At 49.8% G+C, this 13,557-nt stretch overlaps 1 protein-coding gene across 1 annotated transcript; it reads left to right on the forward strand.

Annotated features, from left to right (window-relative positions):
• Positions 1–7,142: 7,142 nt before the first annotated feature.
• CCL24 (C-C motif chemokine ligand 24) lies at positions 7,143–8,929 on the forward strand (the record flags this gene model as incomplete). The annotated part of the gene is made up of 3 exons (XM_080703873.1): positions 7,143–7,215; positions 7,426–7,543; positions 8,761–8,929. The coding sequence occupies 3 exons, from the start codon at positions 7,143–7,145 to the stop codon at positions 8,927–8,929; spliced, it is 360 nt and encodes a 119-aa protein (XP_080559999.1).
• Between the last annotated feature and the right edge of the window lie 4,628 nt (positions 8,930–13,557).

The raw sequence follows: 13,557 nt of genomic DNA on the forward strand, positions 1-13,557 counted from the left end.
CACCACGCCCGGCAGTTATTTTCTGTTTTTTAAAAGGTATAGTAAATTTGGGCATGGTGGCACATACTTGTAATCCCAGTACTTGGGAGGCTGAGACAGGTGAATTGCAGGTTTGAGGACAGCCTCAGCAATATAGCAAGACTTTCAGTAATCTAAGAAGACCCTGTTTCAAAACAAAAAATTAAAAAGGGCTGGTAGTGTGCTCATAGGTAGAATGCCCCTGGGTTCAATTCCCAAACCAAACCAAAATAAAAGCAAATTTCAATAAGCAGTTGTGGCGGTGCACACCTGTAATCCCATTACTTGGGAGGCCGAGACAGGAGGATAGCAGGTTTTAGGCCAGCCTCGGCAGCTTAGTAAGACCTTCAACAACATAGCAAACCATTTCAAAAAAATAAAAAGGCTGGGGGTATAGCTCAGAGTTAGAATGGCCCTAGGTTCAATTATATATACATATGTGTGTGTAATTTATATATATGTAATTTCATATACATATAGATGTGTGTAATATATATGTTTTGTATATGTATATATGTATATGTATGTATGTAATTTCCAACCCATGAGCTTTGAGGGACACATTTAGACTGCAGCAGGTAGGGATGGGCATCTTGACGGGGACACCTTAGATTCTGCATCCTCCTCTCCTGCAGGTTCTTCAGGGATATCTAACAGAAAGAATGGAACTGGATTTTCCCTACCCCCTCCCTAGATCCAGACTTTCCTCATGCTTTCCCTGGACATCCACAGAAAGCCCCCAGCCGGCTCCCCTGGCTCCAGTCTTGTGATTAGTCCACAGATCCGCCCTCATTAATGCCGCACCTCAGAGCTGTGGGTGGTCCTGCTGCTTCTCAGGGCTGGGGTGACTTCCAGGGCTGTGGAAGGTGCTACTGAATCCAGACAGGACACAGTTCAAATATCAGCTCTAGTTGGGCGTGGTGGTACACTCTTGTAATCCCAGTTCTTGAGAGGCTAAGACAGGAGAACTGCAGGTTCAAAGCCAGTCTCAGCAACTTAGCAAGGCCTTGTTTCTAAATAAAAAATAACACAGGTCTGGGAGTGTATCTTGCAGATAAAATGCCCCTGGATTCCATCCCCCCCCCCAGTACATGGGAGGCTGAAACAGGAGGATCCAAGGTTAAGCACCAGCCTCAGCAATTCAGTGAGGCTCTCTGCAATTTAGTGAGACCCTGCTTCAAATAAAAATAAAAAATAGGGCTGAGGGAATAACTTAAAGGTAAAACACCCTTGGGTTAAAAACCCTAACACACACACACACACACACACACACACACACACACACACACACACACCTATCAGCTCTACCCTTTCTGTCTGCTCCAAGCTTCCGTTTTCTTGCCTGTGGAATGGGGATAAGTGATAAGACAGGAATCTCAGGAGCTCAGCAATGTCCCAGGGAGCCAGGGGTCCCTCCCACCCTCAGATCACAGGTCTCTGCCGCTGGTCTGCTTCTGCCCTGGCTGGGGCTTATCTGGCCCAAGACGCCCTTTCTGGGTCACACACTGAGGCATCTGAAGGCATTTCTTGTCCACTCGGTCAGCTCACCTCTTCTGGTCGTTTCTAACCAGGCGGCGTCTTCGAGGCTCCTTGCCACCTTGGCTACTGTCCATCGGCCCAGCTTGGTGGTCTGTCATGGCTCACCCAGACAGGACAACCGGGCCAGCTGCCCGGCCATGCTTCTTCCAGGAGCAGGACCACTGTCCCCAGCTCGGCCAGCGCCAGCTCTGCGTCCTTCACCCTCTGCCCTCTCCCAGATGTTCACTCTACCCCGGCCTTCGGCCCCCTCCTGCCCTGGCCCCGCTTCATTGAACACTGCGGGAGGTGATGACAGTGTTTGGTTGGTTGCTTGTTTTATATGGGGGGCATCCTGGGGATGGAACCAAGGGCATTCTACCTCCAAGCCCCCAGCCCTTTTATTTTTAACTTTAAAGCAGAGTCTCGCTAAGTTGCTGAGGGGCTTGCTAAATGGCCGAGGCTGAGCTCGGACCTGTGATCCTCCTGTCTCAGCCTCTCAAGTGCAGAGGGCACCTTGGCCAGCTTTCCCAGGCTTCAGACCATCTGGGGCCGTTGTCACCATTTTTGTCCTATCTGTACACTATCTGCTCTGGTCTTTACTTGATTTACTTATTTAGTCAATGGAAAGTTCCTTTTATTTTACCTTAGGAAGATTCAATATCTCCACCACACACACAAACCCCCTTATTAGAGAGGATGACCATAACAAAACATACCTGAAACAAGATGGAAAAACATCCATTCTTGTATCACCGTGGGGTGTGGCTGCCGCAGGTGGGGATAGGAGATCTGGCCAACACTCCACTCCTCAGATGGAAACCCCAGAGCTGGGGACTGGGAGCCCCCCACTTCCCTGGGTAGCTTCTTCCTCTGCCTCCTCTAGCCTGTGATCCTCCTGTCCCCGCCTCCCAAGTACAGGTGTGCGCCACGGCACCCAGCTGCCCGCTCGTGTGTGTGTGTGTTGGGGGGGGGGGTCTAGGGATTGAACTCAGGGGTTTCCCTGTGAGTTATACTCCCAAACCTTTTGGTTATTTATATTTATTTATTTATTTATTTATTTACTGTGGTACTGGGGATGGAACCCAGGGGCATTCTACCTCCAAACTGCACACTCAGCCCTATTTTTTATTCTTTATTTTGAAACAGGGTCTCACTGAGTTGCAGAGGGCCTCACTAAGTAGCTGAGTCTGTCCGCCAACCGCAATCCTCCGGTCTCAGCCTCCCGAATGCTGGGATTACAAGCGTGCGCCACCACGCCCGGCTATTTTTTTTTTTTTTTTTTTGTAAAGCAGCTTTTAACTAAGTTGCTGAGACTGACCTCTACACTGTAATCCTTCTGTTTCAGCCTCCCAAGCACTGGAACTGCAGGTGTGCGCCCCCACGCCTTGCTTTCCCTCCTGAGAGCCCCCTTTTCCCCTTGTAAAGTGAAGTTGGTCAGCCCTGCCTTAACTACTTCTACAGCTGTGGCATTAAGGCTGGATGTTTCTTTAAGGTCTTGGAAGCTGGGCATGGTGGCGCAGGATTGTAATCCCAGTACTTTTCAGGCTGAGACCAGAGGATCACAGGTTCAAAGGCAGCACTGCAACGTAGGCAGGCTCTCAGAAACCTAATGAGACCCTGTTTCCAAATAAAGAAAGAAAATTGGGCTGGGGGCAAAGTTTGGAGGTAGAATGCCTCTAGGTTCAATCCCCAGGGGGGGGGGAGAGCTTGGAAAATCCCCTAAAGGATGTTACTAGTGTGCGGTGCAGGACTCCCTCCCGACCCCTCCCACAGGATGCCCCCCCCCGCGCCAGCCCACTCGGGTTGCGACACTCGGACCACGAGCATCAGCCCTCCGCTCGCGCCTGTCCACACTCTGCTCTGCCTGGCTGCCCCCTCTTCCCCACTTCCTCCTCCTGCACCCCACTCGCTGCGCCCCTGAGTCATACAACCCAGACTCACAAAGGGCTCTCCCCGCCAAACTGCTGACGAACAAAGCTTAAGACGAGGTTACACAGCAGTGATGAGAAGCCCTCGCGCCCTTTAAGGGCTTTCCCATAACTGTGTGTGTGTGTGTGTGTGTGTGTGTGTGTGTGTGTGTGTGTGTGTGTGTGTGTGTGGGGTACTGGGGTTCCTGGAAGCCCTTCTACCTCTGGGCTACACTATTTTATACTTTTATTATTTTCCAGCGCGGCTGGCTTCGAACCTGCGCGATCCTCCTGTCTCCACCTCCCAAACGCGGGGATTACAAGCGTGCGCCACCGCGCCCGGCTTCCCATAACTTTTCTTCCCATAACTTTTTTGGCACACACTGCCAAGTGAGGACCGTCAGTGCTGGCCAAGAGGGACAGACGCAGAGCTAACGGAGCGCTGAGCTGGCTCTTGGCATCTTTTACTTCACAAAGGAGGACGATGAAGTGGATGCGTTGGCGCATGCCTGTAATCTCAGTACTCGGGAGGCAGACACTAGAGGATCGCAGGTTTGAGGCCAGCCTCAGCAATTTAGAGATCACCTTAGCAACGTAGTGAGAACCTATTTCCAAAAAAAAAAATAAAAGAAAAGAACTGGGAGTGTAGCTCCTAGGTAGAATACTCCTGTGTTCAACCTCAGTACCCAAGAAAAAGGTAAAGTTTCATTTTTGGATGTGAGAACTTGTTTCCAAATAAATAAAATAAGAAGAGCTGGAGATGTAGCTTAGAGGTAGGATGTCCCTGGGGTCAATCCCCAGAACCAAGGAAGGAGAAAGGAAAGGAAAGGAAAGGAGAGGAGAGGAGAGGAGAGGAGAGGAGAGGAGAGGAGAGGAGAGGAGAGGAGAGGAGAGGAGAGGAAAGGAAAGGAATACCGACAGCCAATGAGACGAGGCTCCATGGACCCCTGGCTTCTGTCTTGCCCCCATGTCTGGGACCCGCCTGCTGTCTCCTCCCTGTGCAGATGTTGGCCCCAGTTGTGCTGGGTGGAAACGTCATAGGCCTCTCTGGTTCAGGGAAAATTGTCTTAGCGTCCATCCATCCTATATTCATTCTGCAAACACTGGCTACTGAGCAGGTGATCTGCTTGAGACCTGGTGGATGTAGAAATGAGAGACATTGCTCTCCAGGTGCTCAGGTCAGTGGGGGACACAGCCACCCAACTAGCCATCCAGCAGGGACGTTTCCCAGAAACTCAGGAAACGGAGGAGGACGCATTGGATTTTTTTTTTTTTTTTTTTTTTTTGGTGGTACTGGGGGTGGAACCCAGAGGCTTCTACCTCCGGGCTATACTCCCAGACCTTTTTTTAAATATTTTATTTGGAAACAGGGTCTCACTAAGTAGCTGAGGCTGGCTTCGAACCTGTGCGATCCTCCTGTCTCAGCCTCCCAAGCGCGGGGATTACAAGCGTGCGCCACCACGCCCGGCGGACACGTTGGATTTAGATTCTAGATTCCCCCGCAGACACTGGAGCAGTAGTGTTGGGCGTGCCAGTGCAAGTCGGCGAGCAAAAGAGTCACTCAGCAAGGCAAAGCCTCGGTACTTCTGCAGAAAGGTTTGCGACTGACAGGGGTCGGCCGAGCAGACACCCTGAGTGGGCTCGAGTTCACAGCCCTACACCATAGGCTATTTTCTGAGACAGATGGGAACTATGAAACAGAGTTTGGCAAAGAAACAAATGTGTGTGTGTGTGTGTGTGTGTGTGTGTGTGTGTGTGTGTGTGTGTGAAAAGGGGGATTGAACCCAGGGGCATTCTACCTCTGAACTACACCTCCAGTCCTATTTTATTACTTTCTTTCTTTATTTTATTTTTTCCCCATACTGGGGATTGAGCCCAGAGGCATTCTACCTTCAAGCTACACCTTCAGCCTGAGTTTATTTCTTATTTGGAAACAGGATCTCTCTAGGTTAGTGAGAGCCTCACTACATGCTGAGGCTGTCCTTGAACCTGCAATCCTCCTGCCTCAGTCTCCCAAGTGCTGGGATTACAGGTGCGCACCAGGGGGAAACGAGGTTTAAAGTGCAACTCTGCAGTGATTGGCTTATTTCTGGCAGTGGTGGGAGTTTTGAAGCAGTTTAAGATTCTGGAAGGCCGGGCGTGGTGGCGCACGCTTGTAATCCCAGCACTTGGGAGGCTGAAACCTGGAGGATCGCGGTTCGCGGACAGCCTCAGCTCCTCAGTGAGGCCCTCTGCGACTCAGTGAGACCCAGTTTCAAAATAAAGAATAAAAACTAGGGCAAGGGGTGTAGCTTGGAGGTCGAATGCCCCTGGGTTCCATCCCGAGACCTCCCCCCCCAAAAAAAAAAGATTCTGGAAGATTCCAGTCAACCAAAGGTTATATGAGCTAAAATGGCTGCTGTCTGACCACCTATTTGACAGAAACGATTTTATACTTCTCACAGTCCACACCTGTAATCCCAGTGTTGGAAAGGCGGCGATAGGAGGGTCACAGGCTCGATGCCGGAGCATGACTTAGCAGGAACCTGCTTCAAAATAAAACAGGAGCTGGGCATGGTGGCTTGTGCCTGTAATCCCATTTGTGTGTGTGTGTGTGTGTGTGTGTGTGTGTGTGTGTGTGTGTGTGTGTGTGTGTGTGTGTGTGTGTGTTGCTGGAGGTGGAACCCAGGGGCTTTTCTACCTCCGGGCTATACTCCCAGACCTATTTTCTATTTTATTTGGAAACAGGGTGTCACTAAGTTGCAGAGAGCCTCACTAAGTAGCTGAGGCTGGCTTCGAACCTGTGCGATCCTCCTGTCTCAGCCTCCCAAGTGCGGGGATTACAAGCATGAGCCACCACGCCCAGCCTGTAATTCCATTTGAGAGGCTGAAACAGGAGGATTGCAGATTTGAGGCCAGCCTCAGAAGTTTAGCAAGCTCCTCAGCAACTTAGTAAGACTATTTCAAAAAATAAAAAATAAACTGGGCATGCTAGCGCACGCTTGTAATCCCCACACTTGGGAGGCTGAGACAGGAGGATCGTGCAGGTTCGAAGCCAGCCTCTGCTGGCTTAAGAGACCCTGTTTCCAAATAAAATATAAAATAGGTCTGGGAGTATAGCCTGGAGGTAGAAGGCCCCTGGGTTCCATCCCCAATACCACCAAAATAAATAAATAAATAAATAAATAAATAAATAAATAAAATAAAAAATAAAAATGTAAAGGTCTGGAGGTGTAGCTCAGAGGTGGAATGCCCCTGGGTTCAATCCCCAGTACCACACACACATACAAAAATGTGATGACTGAATGAACAGACAATTCTATTCATGGCAGCTGGAGGAACTGGACGCATTTACCCAGGATCCCACTGGGAATGAGCAGCAGAGCCGTGGTCCCCATTTGCTTTGGGCCCTTGACCCAGGCAGGGTGGGGGCCTTCCTCCAGCTCTTTCTTGGTGAACCCCAAATTACTCCCTGACTCAGCTGGAAACAGCTGGACAACAACTTCCCCTTTCTGACCTCGGAGGCCTCAGGATTTTCGAGGAAGTCTGGGCATGGGGGTGGATTATATCTGCGCATATTTCTCCTTTGCTGCTCCTATAAAAGGCAGAGACAGAGGTGGGCAGGTCAGAGCGCTCTCCCAGGACCCAGCGTCAGCTCCCCAGGCCTCTCCTCCCACACTCTGGCTCTGAGCCCCGAGCTGCTGCCTCTGCTCTCCAGGAATGGCAGGTGCCACGACCATCCTCACCGGCCTCCTGCTGCTGGCCCTTGCTGCCCACCACATGGCCCCCGCAGGTGAGACCCCCAGCCGCAGCCCATGGCTCTTGGGCAGGGCATAGTTCCTAGTGCATGGCTGACTGGCTGCAGCAGAGGGTGGAGGACCGATGGCAGGGTGCCTGGTGAGCGGACTGGGGGTGTTTGGTGCAGGCGTGAGCTCTGTGCTCGAGGTCCAGAGCTTACAGCAGACTGGGAAAGGACACGGCTCTCCCGTCTGTCTCTTTTTAGACTCTGTGGTCATCCCCTCGTCTTGCTGCATGGCCTTTATTTCCAAGAAAATTCCCGAGAGCCAAGTGGCAAGCTACCAGTTGTCCAGCGGGAGCATCTGCCCGAAGGCGGGAGTGATGTGAGTACTTCTCCAGGAGAGGGGCACGGCCACGAGCCTACAGGGACGCTAGGGGGTCCCGTTAGCCTCCTGTATCGCCTCTCTGGGCTCCGGCCTCCTCACCCATAAGACTAGGAGGAAGCTGGGCGTGGTGGCACACACCTGTAATCCCACTATGTGGGAGGCTCAGACAGGAGGATCTCAAGTTCAAGACCAACCTCAGTAACTTAGCAAGACCCTGTTTCAAAAACAAGACAAAACACTGGGGGTGTAGCTTGGAGGCAGAATGTTCCTGGGCTCGATCCCTGGGGCTACTATTAATAATAATGGTAACGATATAAAAACTGAGAGGAAATCTTAAATCCAACAGTTATTTATGGAATATATATATATATATATCTCACCTTTGGGGGCATATACCATCATTTATTTTTTTCTTTGCAGTACTGGGAATTGAACCGAGGGGCATTCTACCTCCAGCTATATCTTTTTTTTTTTTTTTTCTTTTTGAGACAAGGCTTCACTAAGTTGCAGAGAGGAGGTTCTTGACATTGCTTGGGGCTCCTCCAATCTCAGCCTCCCAAGTACGGGGATTTCAGGCGTGCGCCACCACACCCAGCTTACACCATCATTTTAACAAACCCCCTCAGCAATCCTGGAGGGGTCTGATTGTTCCCATGTTACCAAGTGCAACTGAGGCTCAGAAGGGCGACTTGCTCAAGGTCACACGTGTACCGGGTCTCTGGGTACCAAATAGCTTCATAGCAGCCTCAACGAGGTAACAGGTGTGGGCTCCCTTTGTGAGCAGTGGCATGCAGTAGGAACGTAATGTTGGTATTTGTTATTGATTTTCCTCACCTGGCATCAGACTCAGTCCCATGACTGGTGCCTTCCCCCCAGGCTCTGAGGGCCCTCCCACGGTGCCCCCCCAGCTCTGGAGTCCTCAGTAGCCCCATCTCCACATACACTGTGTGAACTGCGGGCACCTGCCTTTTATGGAGGGGGATAGTTCTTGCATTTTTTACTTCTCCCCGTGGATAGAGATTGTGTCCCTTTCTTCAGATCCAGCATTCTCTAAAGGCAGGCCTGGGCTCCCTACGGCAGGGAGGACCTGGAATGAGCTGGACATCGCCTGCCAAGGATTTGCTAGGGGCTCCCGTACCCACCTCTGCATACAGTGAGGTGGCCCCAAGGCCTTGCCAGGCCTCAGGTGAGCGCCGGTACTTTTCCCCCCACAGTTTCACCACCAAGAAGGGCCGCAAGTTCTGCAGCGACCCCAGGCAGCCGTGGGTCCAGAAATACATGAAGAACCTGGATGCCAAGCAGAAGCGGCCTCCCTCGGCGCCCAGGGCAGCGGGCGTCAGGCCACCCGTCCAGAGACACCATGGCAACAGCACTGCCGTCTAATGGATACCTGCTCTCCCGCCCTGAGCTTGGGCCTGGCCTTGGCTCCTTGCCAGGATGCTTGGGGCCTGGGCAGCCAGCAGAGACAGGGCAAGAGCTAATTTTCCTGTATGCCCATAGAGGAGGCATCTGTTGTATGAGATTCCCAAGGAAACCAGCTGGCCTGCTCCCTGGAGGCTGAGCAACAGCTCCAAGCATCCGGGCCCCCAGTCTTTCCTGAGCTGGGTGAGAAGGTCCTGGAAGGGGAGCAGGGGCAGCCTTTTGCGTTTTCCCTCATGACCTGGAGCTGGCCCTTCTCTGACCTGCAGGCTCCATCAGAGCCCAGGTGTGACCCAAGCTCATGCAGACACAACTCACTTGTGCCACAGCCTACAGCTCGCTTCAACAGGCCGTCTGGTCCTGCAGTGGGCTCAAGGGCTGTCTGTCTAGCTGGCTGTCTGTCTGTCTGTCTGGCTGTCCATCTGGGGATGGTGACCTGTAACAGAGGCAGCTCCTCTGCACGTAAGGGATGCTCCAGGCTGGTCCCATCTTCAACACATGGAATAAACAAACACCCAACAAAAGTGGAGGGCCCCTTTGCGGCATTCACAGCCGGTCCTGCCCTCTTTGCCTTCTTCTCAGTTCTTCAAGAACTCATTGGCTTTTGTCAGGAAGAAGACAGGAAGGACCAGGGTGAGGGGCCAGCCTGGATCTTTACATTCCTTTGCAAAGATAGGACTTTGAGATGTTCTGCCCGGTGACACCACTTGCTTCTTGCTGTTTTGGGGACAAAGACTTCCTCTGCCTTCAGTACTGGGCTTTCCCCACATTTTGACGGAGGGAAGATGGGGGAGGAACTGAAGGGGGCAGAAAGACCCCCACTTTTATTTTTTTTCTATGCATGAGATACAGTGACTTTTGTTTGTCAAGAGTGCCGACCCAGTCCTCGTTCTCAAATAACAATGCAAGTAAACTGTGACTTCTTGAAAGGTGTTTGTGTCTCATCTGTTCTCATCTCTCAGGGGAGCAGGGTTGGGTGTGTAATGGGGATGTACTCCAGAGAGCATCCTGGCCTGCCTGTCCACGGCTGGGAGAGGATGAAGGCATCTGAACCTGGGGTATCCTGCCACAGGCTCAGCCTGCCCTTGGGAGTTCTGGCACAAGGTCAAAAGGAAAATACCAGGGTAGGGTATAGCTCAGTGGAGAGCATTTGCCTGGCATGCACAAAGCCCCGGGCTCCACTTCTAGCACCGAAAAAATAAGTAAATCAACTAAACTTAGTAAAACTTATTGGAGAAAAACAAAAATGATTCACAAGTCGGGTTGCTCCCAGAACTGGAGCAGATCCTGAGAACACCAGCCAACCATGCGATCTGAAAGCATTTTATAAGAATAGGATACTGGGTGTGGTGGCGCACATTTGTAATCCCAGTACGTGGGGGCTGAGATAGAAAGGTCGAAGGTTTGTGGCCTCGGCAACTCAGTGAAGTTTTGAAAGTTCATGAGCCCCCACTTCAAAATAAAAGAGTAAAATAGGGCTGGGGTGTAGCTCAGAGGTAGAAGGCATCTGGGATCCATCTCTAGTACAGGGAGAAAGAAGGAAAGAGAGAGAGAGAGAGGGAGGGAGGGAGGGAGGAAGGAAGGAAGGAAGGAAGGAAGGAAGGAAGGAAGGAAAAAGGAGCCAGGTGTGGTGATGCACACTTGTAATCCCAGCATTTGGGAGGCTGACAGGAGGATCTGAGTTCGCGACCAGCCTCAGCTACTTAGTGAGACCCTGTTTGCAAATAAAGAATAAAAAAATTGGGCTGAGAGTGTAATTTGGAGGTAGAATGCCCCTGGGTTTAATCTCTAGCACCACAAAAGGAAGGAAGGAAGGAAGGAAGGAAGGAAGGAAGGACAGAAGGGAGGGGACCTAGAAAATAATTTAATATGCCACAGCTTAGTCAACCAAAAAATCAATTGGTTACAGCTTAACTGCTTACTGACTAAATTTAGTCAATTAATTAATTATAGAGCCTTCTGAAACCAACCAAAGTTTACTTACTGTAATTAAATTCTATACTGGTTTGGTTTGTCTGGCCCAGTTCACCTGTCCAGCCTTGGGTTTTTGTTTTTCCTTGGGGGGAGGGGCACTGGGGGTTGAACTCAGGGGCATTCTACCTCTAAGCTACACCCCCAGCCCTTTTTTTATTCTTTATTTTTGAAACAGGGTCTCACTAAGTTGCAGAAGGCCTCACTATGTAGCTGAGGCTGTCCGTGAACCTGCGATCCTCCTGTCTCTGCCTCCCAAGTACTGGGATTACAAGCGTGCGCCACCACGCCCAACCAGCCTTGGTATTTTGAAGAGTCTCGCTATATAGTTAAGGCTGGTCTGGAATCTTTGATCCTCATGTCTCAGCCTCACAGGTATTGAGATTAGGTGTGCCCCACCACATCTAACTTAGAAATGTGTTTGTTCTTCTTTCCAGAGTGAAACCCATCACCATGTGGATGTTAACTCCATGAGCAGTTCAAATCAATAGCCACCTACAAAATGTATTGAACACAGGTTGAATAGCCCTTATCTGAAATGCTTGGAAGTGGTTCAGATTTCAGAGTTTTTCTGGTTTTAGAATACTTGCATATGCTGTGTGTTGGTGGTACACCCTTGTAATCCCAGTACTTGGGAGACTGAGACAGGAGGATCACAGTTTCAAAGCCAGCCCCAGCAATTTAGTGAGACCCTGTTTTCAAATAAAAAAAAATAAAACAGAGCTGAGGATGTAGCTCAGAAGTAGAATGCCCCCGAGTTCAATCTATAGTAACACACACACACACACACACACACACACACACACACACATCCACTACTTCCATAGACTTTACCTGCATAAAAATCACCAAGCCGGGTGTGGTGGTGCACACTTGTAATCCCAGCATTTGGGAGGCTGAGACAGGAGGATCACTGTTCACGGCCAGTCTCAGCTACTACTTAGTGAGGCCCTTTGCAACTCATTGAGACCCTGTTTCAAAATAAATAAAAAGTAGGGCTGGGGGTGTAGCTTGGACGTAGAATGCCCCTGGGTTCCACCCCCAGTACCACGAAAAAAAAAAAAATCGAATCCCAAACTCTAAATTTCAGAGCATTTTAGGGATATTTCACCTCTGTGTGTGTGTGTGTGTGTGTGTGTGTGTGTGTGTGTGTGACTAGAGATTGAACCCAGAGGCATTCTGCCTCTGAGCTATATTCCCCAGCCCTATTTTATTTTTATTTGGAAAGAGGGTCTCACTAGGTTGATGAGAATCTCACTCCTTGCTGAGGCTGTCCTCGAACCTGCAATCCTCCTGTTTCAGCCTCCCAAGTACTGGGATTACAATGTGCACCACTATGCTCAGCTGTTCCACCCAAATTTACGTCGAAAAAGCCACGGACAACTGGATTCAATTAAATTTTTATAAAATGTCAATAAAGCACATTTTGTATTATACACGGAGCTGTTATAGGCATTAGGTGGCTGTAAAATTATAAATGATGGTCTGTGGTTTCAAAGAATTGGAGGGAAACACAACACATTAGTCAAGAGCGCTGTGGGGGTTAATACCAACCCTGCTTTACAGGCAAACTGCACGATCTTGTAAAAGAAAAAAAAATTTATATTCACAACACTCTGACACCAAATATGTGGGGCTTCCATACCACACAAGCCTCTGATTCTCTGTGGACAGCAACTGAGTGTCTTACAATTTAATTCAATTCTGATACTACCTGAAAATTGCACAGATCGATCCCACAGGTTGGGGGTTCAGCCCAAAGGCTGCTCCCAGTTCAAATGTCAGCCATGAGCACTGGGGCCCAGGTACTACACTTCCGCCTAACTTGGCTACAAATCTGAGTGTCTTCTGACCCCTCGTCAGGTTTGATCGAATATAAAGATGCTTTGCTTTGGTTTACTGGTTTAATCTAAAAGATGCTGAAAAAGATGCAAATAAAGAGCCAGATGCAAAAGTACCTTGGCAACGTTCCGAAAGGCTCTGTCCACAGAAGCTCTGTCCCATGGAGCGGGGGTACACCACCCCTACCCCAGCATAAATGTGCTCACCAGTCTGGAAGCTCTAAACCCTATAACTGAGACTCGGATGGGGGTTTCATTGCACAGGGGTTTCATTGCATAGATTAACTCTATCTCTGGCCCTTCTCCCTTCCCTGGAGGATGAGGAATGAGGCTGAAAGTTCCAAGCTTCTCATCATGGCTGGATCTTTCTACCACGCCCCCATCCTGAAGCTACCCAGGAGCCCACCAAGAGTCACCTCATTAGAACAGAGTATTTACTTTCTTGCCAAAGAATTTAGGAGCTCTGTGCAAGACACTTCTATCACCCCATCACTCAGGAATTTACAAGGATTTTAAGTATATAGAGTCGCTTTCAAAGTTAAAAAAAAAAAAATCTTAAGGAGCAGAGAGGCCCTTACTTGCAACTGGGAGTCTGTAAGTACACAAAAGGTTCTGCGGGAGACACTTAGTACAGGGAAGCTATTAATGTCCCTTCACCTCCTCCATCCAAAGACTAGGAATAGAACCACCACATGACCCAGCTATAGCAATCCTCGGTGTTTACCCAATCCTTTTTACCCAAAATAATTGAAGTCAACATACTGTAGCAATCCACGCATA

Source organism: Muscardinus avellanarius (genome assembly GCF_963383645.1).
Source record: "Muscardinus avellanarius genome assembly, chromosome: 10".
Lineage (NCBI taxonomy): Eukaryota > Metazoa > Chordata > Mammalia > Rodentia > Gliridae > Muscardinus > Muscardinus avellanarius.